This window comes from Euprymna scolopes, chromosome 8, assembly GCF_053919585.1.
Source record: "Euprymna scolopes isolate OS-2025 chromosome 8, ASM5391958v1, whole genome shotgun sequence".
Lineage (NCBI taxonomy): Eukaryota > Metazoa > Mollusca > Cephalopoda > Sepiida > Sepiolidae > Euprymna > Euprymna scolopes.
Genome location: NC_136489.1, coordinates 43,157,926 through 43,168,817, shown reverse-complemented (window position 1 = coordinate 43,168,817; position 10,892 = coordinate 43,157,926). Strand labels below are relative to the sequence as shown.

General features: G+C 36.7%; 1 protein-coding gene across 1 annotated transcript in view; it reads right to left on the bottom strand.

The window, feature by feature from the left end:
• Positions 1–5,278: 5,278 nt before the first annotated feature.
• Positions 5,279–10,892, bottom strand: part of LOC145283535 (poly [ADP-ribose] polymerase tankyrase-1-like) — a 168,095-nt gene continuing 162,481 nt past the window's right edge. The window contains exons 27-28 of the mRNA XM_080132406.1: positions 9,834–9,990; positions 5,279–5,405 (exon numbers count right to left, since the gene is read on the bottom strand). Coding sequence (XP_079988532.1) covers positions 5,334–5,405; positions 9,834–9,990 — 229 coding nt within the window. The 3' untranslated portion in view covers positions 5,279–5,333. The remainder of the gene's footprint in view (positions 5,406–9,833; positions 9,991–10,892) is intronic.

Below are 10,892 nucleotides of genomic sequence, written 5' to 3'. Positions count from 1 at the left end.
AGAAGGATAGATGGTAGGGGAGTATAGATTTAGTCTTTGGCGGAGAGTAGAAACTGAAACATGATTTCTATGGTAGTAGCGCAGAATGATGTGAAGACAGTCATTTAAAACAAATTAAATTGCTTAAAGCTTTTTTTTTTTTTTAATATCATTTTTTATAACACAAATAGATCACAAATGAAAAGGCAAAGCAAGATATTTTTTTTTTTTTTTTAATAATTTCTCGATGGCGTTTCTTTAAAATAGTTTATCTCACCAATAGTAATAAAATTATGAGAACGGTTCTGACCAATAATTGTTGCCAATACCATGCCAGCTATAGAATGAATATTGTCTCAGAATGTTAGTGCAGGAAAGTTTGGTGTAGAGAGGTAGACATATTTTTTCTTTCTCACAAAATATTGGCTCGGAAAAGTTAGATTTGAAACAAAATAATAAAAATAAGCTTTGATATATTTTTTTTCCTATCTCCATCGAACCCTTTTTCTCACATCTGGAGTAAGTGTGAAAGATTAAAATATATCTCTGAAAGAAATCAACCGATATCAGAATCGCCATGTGAAGAATTTATTAATTTAGCTGCCAACGAACGAAATAATGTTGGCGGCATATTTATAACGCGTTAGGAAGACAAAAACATCCACTTTCTTTTGTTATGATTCACAGCGTTTTCATTATTTTTGTTGCGATTGAATGTATAACAATTATTGATAGAGAAGATATGTTTTTCATCGTTTTTTGTTGTAAGGATTGGAGGAACAAACGAGAACTGGAATTTATAAGTGGGTGGTGGGAAAGGATAAGCAGTGTTTGTCACATAATGGAAAGAGGAAAGGAAGGAAGAAGAAGGAAGAAAATAGGAAAAAAGAAAGAAGAGGGAGAGGATAGATAAATAAGAGAGGAGAGTTTAAAGATGGAAGGACAGCGAAGAAGGAGATTAAGGAAACGAGAAAGAGATTGAGGAAGTGAGAGAGAGAGAGAGATTGAGGAAGTGAGAGAGAGAGAGAGAGAGAGAGATTGAGGAAGTGAGAGAGAGAGATTGAGGAAGTGAGAGAGAGAGATTGAGGAAGTGAGAGAGAGAGAGAGATTGAGGGAGAGAGAGAGATTGAGGAAGAGAGAGAGAGAGATTGAGGAAGAGAGAGAGATTGAGGAAGAGAGAGAGAGAGATTGAGGAAGAGAGAGAGAGAGAGATTGAGGAAGAGAGAGAGAGAGAGATTGAGGAAGAGAGAGAGAGGGATTGAGGAAGAGAGAGAGAGAGATTGAGGAAGCGAGAGAGAGAGAGATTGAGGAAGCGAGAGAGAGAGAGATTGAGGAAGAGAGAGAGAGAGATTGAGGAAGAGAGAGAGAGAGAGATTGAGGAAGAGAGAGAGAGAGAGAGAGAGAGATTGAGGAAGCGAGAGAGAGAGAGATTGAGGAAGCGAGAGAGAGAGAGATTGAGGAAGCGAGAGAGAGAGAGATTGAGGAAGCGAGAGAGAGAGAGATTGAGGAAGCGAGAGAGAGAGAGATTGAGGAAGCGAGAGAGAGAGAGATTGAGGAAGCAAGAGAGAGAGAGAGAGATTGAGGAAGCAAGAGAGAGAGAGAGAGATTGAGGAAGCAAGAGAGAGAGAGAGAGATTGAGGAAGCAAGAGAGAGAGAGAGATTGAGGAAGCAAGAGAGAGAGAGAGAGATTGAGGAAGCAAGAGAGAGAGAGAGAGATTGAGGATGCGAGAGAGAGAGAGAGATTGAGGAAGCGAGAGAGAGAGAGAGATTGAGGAAGCGAGAGAGAGAGATGGAGGAAGCGAGAGAGAGAGAGAGATTGAGGAAGCGAGAGAGAGAGAGAGATTGAGGAAGCGAGAGAGAGAGAGAGATTGAGGAAGCGAGAGAGAGAGAGAGATTGAGGAAGCGAGAGAGAGAGAGAGAGATTGAGGAAGCTAGAGAGAGAGAGATTGAGGAAGCGAGAGAGAGAGAGATTAAGGAAGTGAAAGAGGGAGATTAAGGAAGTGCAAGAGGGAGATTAAGGAAGTGACAGAAAAACGAGGGATAAATCAGATAAGAAAGAGAAAGGGGAGAGAGTGATAAAAGACAGGGGGAGAGAGATAAGATAAGAGATAAGGAAAAGAGAGCGGATAAAAGATAGAGGGGGGGGGAGAAAGAGAGTGGATAAAAAATAGAGGGGGGGAGAGAGCGGATAAAAAATAGAGGGGGGAGAGAGAGTGGATAAAAGATAGAGGGGGAGAGAGAGAGAGTGGATAAAAGATAGAGGGGGAGAGAGAGAGTGGATAAAAAATAGAGGGGGAGAGAGAACGGATAAAAGATAGAGGGGGAGAGAGAGTAGATAAAAGATAGAGGGGGAGAGAGAGAGAGTGGATAAAAAATAGAGAGAGAGAGAGTGGATAAAAGATAGGGGGGGAGAGAGAGCGAATAAAAGATAGAGGGGGAGAGAGAGCGGATAAAAGATAGAGGGGGGGGAGAGAGAGAGAGAGAGCGGATAAAAGATAGAGGGGGAGAGAGAGAGAGCGGATAAAAGATAGGGGGGGGAGAGAGAGCGGATAAAAGATAGGGGGGGAGAGAGAGCGGATAAAAGATAGGGGGGGAGAGAGAGCGGATAAAAGATAGGGGGGGAGAGAGAGCGGATAAAAGATAGGGGGGGAGAGAGAGCGGATAAAAGATAGGGGGGGGAGAGAGCGGATAAAAGATAGAGGGGGAGAGAGAGCGGATAAAAGATAGAGGGGGAGAGAGAGAGAGCGGATAAAAGATAGAGGGGGAGAGAGAGAGAGAGCGGATAAAAGATAGACGGGGGAGAGAGAGAGCGGATAAAAGATAGAGGGGGAGAGAGAGAGAGCGGATAAAAGATAGAGGGAGAGAGAGAGAGAGAGCGGATAAAAGATAGAGGGGGAGAGAGAGAGAGCGGATAAAAGATAGAGAGCGGATAAAAGATAGAGGGGGAGAGAGAGAGAGCGGATAAAAGATAGAGGGGGAGAGAGAGAGAGCGGATAAAAGATAGAGGGGGAGAGAGAGAGAGAGAGAACGGATAAAAGATGGGGGGGAGAGGGAGAGAGAGCGGATAAAAGATAGAGTGGAAGAGAGAGCGGATAAAAGATAGGGGGGGGAGAGAGAGAGCGGATAAAAGATAGGGGGGGGAGAGAGAGAGCGGATAAAAGATAGAGGGGGGAGAGAGAGAGCGGATAAAAGATAGAGGGGGGAGAGAGAGAGAGCGGATAAAAGATAGAGGGGAAGAGAGAGCGGATAAAAGATAGAGGGGAAGAGAGAGCGGATAAAAGATAGAGGGGAAGAGAGAGCGGATAAAAGATAGAGGGGAAGAGAGAGCGGATAAAAGATAGAGGGGAAGAGAGAGCGGATAAAAGATAGAGGGGAAGAGAGAGCTGATAAAAGATAGAGGGGAAGAGAGAGCGGATAAAAGATAGAGGGGAAGAGAGAGCGGATAAAAGATAGGGGGGGAGAGCGAGAGAGGATAACAGATAGAGGGGGAGAGAGAGGATAACAGATAGAGGGGGAGAGAGAGGATAACAGATAGAGGGGGAGAGAGAGAGAATAACAGATAGAGGTTTGGAGAGAGAGAGAGACAAAAGATAAAGAGGCAGAGAGAAGATAAATGGGAGAGAAGGATAGGAGAAAGAGAGATAAAAAATGTGAAAAGAAAGAGAAGATAAGAAAGAGGGAAGGAGAGGAGGAGAAGAGAAAAAAGATAGAGCAAAAGAGAAAGATAAGTGGAGAGAAGAGGGGGGGGGAATGAAAGGAAGCTTTCACAGTACATAACCATGACAACCATTTTTGTGCACGACAAATTCATCAGACAAGAAAGTATATAAAGCAATACAAAAAAAAAAAATTATCCCAAAATAATCTGAGCATGAGCACTGATGTCAGACAAAATTTTTCTCATCAACAAGCAGCATCGTGAAGAGAAAATTGGAAGAAGAAAAGATATGCGAGAAATGAAAAAGGAAAACCTGAATTGCAACCATATCAAACCTCTTAACTTTGTGACCAAATGACCATTATTTGAAGATGAAGAAATTCTTATGAACGGATTCAATAAATAATAACTCTAACCCATCACGCCCAATGCGAACGATTCCAATGTAAGAAACAAAAAAGCTTTCCGTTGGAATGTTTAGAAAATATTTGGCATTTTTTTTTATTTATTATTTTTTTTTTTACTTATTATTTAAATGTAAATGTTTTTTTAAAATAGATTTATTATAAAGGTCTTTTGAAACGTGGTTAGGGTTGAGAGGTCATCATGTGTCGTGGTTGAAAGTTCAATCATCCAGAGAGGAATTTTATGTCTGTTGGAAGAGGAAGGAGATAAAGGGTGGTAAAAGAATAGATTCCAGTTGTGTAATATTCATGTTTTAGGAGGTAAAAAAAAAAGACGATGATGCGGAAAAGGGATGGAAGAATATGTTTTTAAAAGATGAGTGAATGATGAACATATAAATAGATATTTAAATATTTTAAAGATTGGTGGTTGGAAGGAGAAGAAGACATGGAGAGAGAAAGAAAGAGACAAAAGGGGAGGGGGGAGTCAAAAAACAGATACAGAAACAGAGAGAGAAAAATAAAGAGGGTGAGAAAAAGAAAAAGAGAAAAAATATATTTAGAAAAATATATATATATAGAAAATATAGCCAAAAGGCGAGAGAGGAGAAGAGAGAAGAATAAAAAGATGAAGAGAAAAATAAAAGAGAAATAGAAAGAGAGAGCAGGGATGTGAATGGGTAAGTGCAAAAAAAAAAAAAAAAAAAAAAAAAAAAAAAAAAAAAAAAAAAAAAAAAAAAAAAGAGGGAGAGGCTAAGATGATTTCCCAACAAGATGGTGGGTGGGGTGGGGGGTGTTGGGAAGAGTCACTGTCCCCTACCAATTTCCTAACTAGGTGTGTGTGTGTGTGTGTGCTTGCTTACCTTCCAATCCCTCCTCCAAATTGGGCCAAATGACAAAAAAAAAAAAAAATAGTGATTCGGCAGAAATCGATATTTGCTTAAAAAAATGTTGTTTTTTTTTTTTAAAAATCAAAGAATAAGTGAAGTCTGCTTTCTTTGTATTTACAAAAAAGCAGGATTCAGCTAAAAAACAGATCTTACATCACATCCCTGAGAAAGAGAGAAAGAGACAAAGAGAGAGAAAAAAGAGAGAGAAAGAATGAATGACAGAAATTTTGTAAAAGAAATTTTTTTTTTGTTTGTTGTTTTTTTTTATGTAAAAAATGAAACTATTTTCAGTGCATCATATAATAATATTTCTGTACAAAATGAATTCATTTTAGTCCGTGTGAATATTTGTTGTTGTATGTACAAAATTATTGATGAAAGAACTTTGGTGGAGTTCACTTGTCATGTCGTTATACTCTCAGGATGGCTGTCTGGTTTGACAATCTGGAAGTTGATTAGAAACTCGGGGTAACCCTAGATTTGGGAGGAAAAAAAAAAAAAAAGAATTAAATTAATATTTGAGCACACAAAAAAAATTATCAAAAATTTTAAAATTATAACAAAATAATATGGGTCCCAGAATGAGTAAAATTAATTCCCTGGACTAGGTGATTATCCAAAATTCCCTCTCTCTATAAAAAAAAAAAAAAAATACACAGACGTTTTATGATATATGTACCCATTGTGGATTGAAAAGATCATATTCCAAAAATCACCTCAATTGATCAATAGTTTTATTTTTTAACTAAGGAAATTATTTTTTTACAACTTTTATAGCCATTACAAGAGTGATTTTGATGTCTATTTCTTGAGAAGTTATTAAGGGGGAAGTAAGACACTCCTGTTAAAATTTGATTTTCTAAGCTAAAAAAAAAAAATAAAAAAAAAAACTTAATCAATTTACGTTATTTTTGGAATATGATCGTTTTGAATGATGCCAGCTATGTACATCATAAAGATTTTTCTGTATTTTTATTTATTAATATATGGGAGAATTCCGGACAACCACATAGTTTTCCACCACTTTTATCTCACCATTACCTTATGAAAATTAAAATCAAGATATAATGATACTAAACCTTATGCCCAGAATTCTTATTCCAATTTTGATCAAAGTTCATTACATGATTTAGATTCTAGAAAATGTCAAATTTAAGGCTTAAGAAGACAGTTAAATTCAGGGAGTCTTGCTTAATTAGAGTTTAATGACTATAGATTGAATTTTATGCAAATCTGAAATATCTAAATGCAGGGTTGTATCCATATAATGCCCCTTCAAACTCCTTAAAATATTCCAAAGAAACTAGAAATATTTATTAACTGATGTCCAATGCCTATTTTTAAATTTCCCAAAAATCGGAGATATCTGAATTTTCATGAAAGGATTTCACCTTTTTTAAATTAAACTAAATATAGCCCTCCTTATGTTTAGCAGCTGCATTCTAAAATTCATAATGATTGGCTAATTAATCCAGGAGTAAATCTTACACATATACAACTATGCAAACATATACACAGGCTTAACTTTATATAAAGAAAATTTTTTTTATTCTTTTCTAATAAATATCTATTGCTAAGCGCATAGATTGAATGTAAGTATCTTAACATTCTTGTTTTTTTTTTTTCATGCATAAAAATTAGCCTAAAATAAAACCTCTATAAAAAAGATAAACAAATAATTTTTTAGTGTGTTTATATACGAGGATTGTTCCAAAAGTAAAGCCTCCTATTTTTATTTTACTCAAAAAATTAAAGAGCTACAAAGACAGGAATGCTACCATAAAAACAAGCGATCTTTCGTGCTCCAGAATTTATTTTTCTACATAGTTACTACCATTCTCAATGATGAATGATATTGTGCATGCGAGCCTGGAGCGTGCTTTGATCCCACAAGGGTAATTCCAAAAGTAAAGCCTCCTATTTTTTTTTTTTAACTCAAAAAGTGCTTCAGAATTGATTTTTTCTACATAGTCACCACCATTCTCAATGAAATTTTACTAGCAATTCAATAAGCATCTCTGCTTTTGACACATGTCTGGGACTGGGGTTACTGTCTCAGAGTCTCACACCATCAATAGCTGCAACAGAGAGAGGTCATGAATGCACAAGTTCAGTCATACAGTCAAATACAATTTGCAATCTCTTCTGATCCATTTGGGCAGAATAAAAAATAGGAAGTAGATTTAATTTGTAAAATAATCCTCCTAATCTTTGCTTGGATGGCACAAGCCTATAGGAGGGCAGCTAAGGACGTAGGTGACAACAGAGTAGACTTGGCAGAGTTCTCCGCTTCACAAGAGATCAGTCTTAAATGTTACAATCATGACTGACCGACCTTGCAATATTGCTCAAGATCATTGCATGTGAGCCACTGTTAGGTTAGAGACACGATGCAAGCTAACCAGAGTAAACAGTATTGTAACAATAATGGCAATCTGTTTTTTTTCTTTCTTGTAAAACAATTGTGGCGAAGGGACAAGGATTGGAGTTTGGTAGACAGTGCGCAACCTATCTGGTTAGCGACATTTTTTTTTGCATCTTCTCGAAAAAGAGAAAGACTAGTGGTAAGTGCAGCAACCAAGATGTGCCAATAAGATGGTGCGCCGGCGTATCTACTGCACTTGTACTTGCTCTTTAACGTAAATATTCCCGACCAAACTGACTAGCAGCAAAATTTCTTCCCTTCATTGTACAGGACCTCGGAAATCCAACACTTTCTACTATAATAGCTTCTTTCTTTAAACTGACTGAAAAGGTCCACTTTCTACTCTTCTTTTTGCAGTAATGAAAAAACAAAACAAAATGCTATAAAACATAAAACAGGGTTACAAGAGTCCATTTACTTGCCTCTGCAGGGGGAGGAGTTAGTCATAAGGTTGGTTTTTAATGTGAGGAAAAATCCAGCTCACCAAGAAATGATGCTCAAGATTGGAGCAAAAATTAAAAATTGTCTCAATCTAGAAGGATTTCTGTTCTGAGACAAAAGACAGAAAAGTAGAAAAGCAGTATCAGAACTAATGATGGGACAATTTCAATACAATTCTGTTCTACATTCCAGATTCCAATTTTTGTTTTAATCTCTAAATATTTAGCTATAGAGTCTGTTTTATTTTGTTTTGTTTTTTTTTGATTACAGTAAAAACTCATGTAATATGTGCATACATTTTTGCAAATGTAAAAATACATTTGTAGGGAATGATTTTAGTTTTAATAGTAGCTTAAAGTCAATAAGTATTTATCATTAGTACCAGCAATGGAAAATTGTTACAAAAAAAAAAATAAATAAATAAATAAATAGAAAACCAAAACAAATTTTAAAAAATCGTTTTTAGCATTGGAAAATAGAGAAAAAAATTTTCTGATACATCAGAAAGTGCTGAGTTTTCTGATTCTTCATTAATCGCCCTATTACTAATTAGAAAAGACACTACACTTTTCTTCTAACCAAATTGTCTAGGAATACAAGGTGAATGATAAAATTGTCGCCTTAGAAAAGACAACATGATTCCATTTCAGTTTGATGAAAACATCTTTTTTTATTGCAAACCATCTACTAGTTGGCTAGTTGTGTGTGTACAAATCTCGAGTGATAGGAACCTTCTACTATGTCTGAAATGGTCAACAAGCAAAATCGGAGATGCGCCACTAAACAACTCATGCTCTCTATCGATTCAACAACAGGACCATTGCCAGCACCCTCAAATGCAAATTCGGACAGTTCAATACTTGAGAGCAAAGCTCAACAAATTTTTCGACTACAGTTATGGTCTTTGGTATAGTTTCAAGTGAGGGCCACATCATGCCACCTCACAGCTTGAAAGTCAACATCAAAGTGTACCTGGATGTGCTGAAGAGTGTGATGATCCCCTGGTGCAATCAAGTGACTGCTAGCAGATCCTGGGTGTGGCAGCAGGACTCAGCACCGGCCCACAAGTTCAAAGAGACCCAGGCTTGGCTTCAGAAGGAGTGCTATGACTTTGTAGCCTTCTCTCACTGGCCCTCTCCTCCCCTAACTTGAACCTGCTGGATTACTTTGTTTAGTCATATGTGAAGAACATCACCAACTTGACTTCCCACAACACCAAAAACAGCCTGATTGCTTGCCATCCACTGAGTATTTGCTGAGTTCCTACTGTCGCTGGTGAAAAAGACATGCTCCTAGTTCCAGATCTGTATCGAGGCAGTGATTGAAGGCGGCTACAGTGAATAAATGTCAGCTCTACTACATAATCAAGTTACCTGAATTGAATTTTTCAATAAAAGTTTTTAAATAAAGCTGTAGTGTTGTTTTCTTTAGGGTGACAAATTTATCGTTCCACCCTGTTGCCAGGATTGTGACAATGTATGCAAATGATAGAGTAGTGCCAATATTCCTGTGAGGAATCTGAGAATTCAAGGCAAAAAAACAAACAAAAAAAACATTGCTTAATTAGAATTAATGTATTTTTTTTATAAAACAAAAATACAGAAAAATCTTTGATGTATATACTTCTCATGGAAAAAAGAGGTCATATTCGAAAATTCAGAAATTGATCAAGTTTTTTTTAACTAAGAAAATCAAATTTTATGACAAAGCAGAACGTAGGTTTTTTTTGTCAGCCATGTTGAATAAATATAAGGGAGACAACTCAATTCGAAGTATCAGCCTTATAATGAATAGATTTAGTATTAAAATCACTAAAAGTCATAAATTTTTATTTTCTTAGTTACAAAAAAAATCTACTAAATCAATTTACACGATTTTTTGAATATGACATCTTCATTTCATGACAAGTACATACATCATAAAGATTTTTCTGTGACTTTTTTTAAAAGTGTAATTCTAAATGAGCAGAAAATCAAAAGTCAACTATCATTGTTGAGAAGATAGAAATAAAACGCCGAAACGAAAAGTCTTCTTACCTGTTCTCCTCTGTATATCACATACTCAGGAAAAGTAAGTCCGCCATTGCTTGGTCGGCCAATCACTGAATGATGGCCTGGGGGAGCATGTGCCATTTTCATAGCACTGAGTTGCGTAAACGATTTTCCAAGGGTTACTTGACATAATAACAGTTGTCTGCAAAAAGAAAAAGAACAATGGCTGAGAACTAAAAAAACAGTTTAAGAACACATGGGATATTTTTTTTAGAAAATATGAACTAATATGCAATTAAAGACAGCAGCAATAGGGAGGTGACAGTAACACCAACTGACAACCTGGGTGTTTCGTTTGAATCTAGTTCGCTCCACAAAATCACTTTTGCTTAAGGATTTTAGCAACCTTTACATGGTGCCTCCTATAAGTACTCAATGTCTTTCTAGAAATAATTCTAACCAGAAAGATACTAAGGAAATAAAGACCATGAAATGAATGAACTATGTTCAACAACAATAACAAGTTAATTTTAATTTTATTTTATTTCGGACTATTAGTCTCATCTTATCTTTTTATTGGTGCACAACGTTTCGGCCAACTTCCTCTGGCCTTCGTGGCGCAGTTGATAGAGACATTGAATCTCTACGGTTCTAGATGAACATTGTCTGAAGATAGCGGTTTCAATCCCACCCAAAGCGTGCCAGAGGTAATTGGTCAAAAATGTGGTGAGACGACAACAACTACGGATGGCAGTGATGGCTCAGAATGCAGTTAGGAGATTCGAAGTTCCTATCCGTCGCGGTTACCACCTGACGAAGGCCAGAGGAAGTTGGCCGAAACGTTGTGCACCAATAAAAAGATAAGATGAGACTAATAGTCCGAAATAAAATAAAATTTACATACAATGCTCATCTCAAAAATAAAAAAAATTCCAATAAGGAATAATATATATATATATATAAAGCAATAGCAAGGTTCATTTTAAGATGGAATTAAATGAATTCAGGAATAACGGGAAAAAAAACAGAAGGAAATATCAGATGAAACATAAAATTGCATGATCACTGCTTGGGCGCATGTTTCTTGCCTCTATATGACTTCCA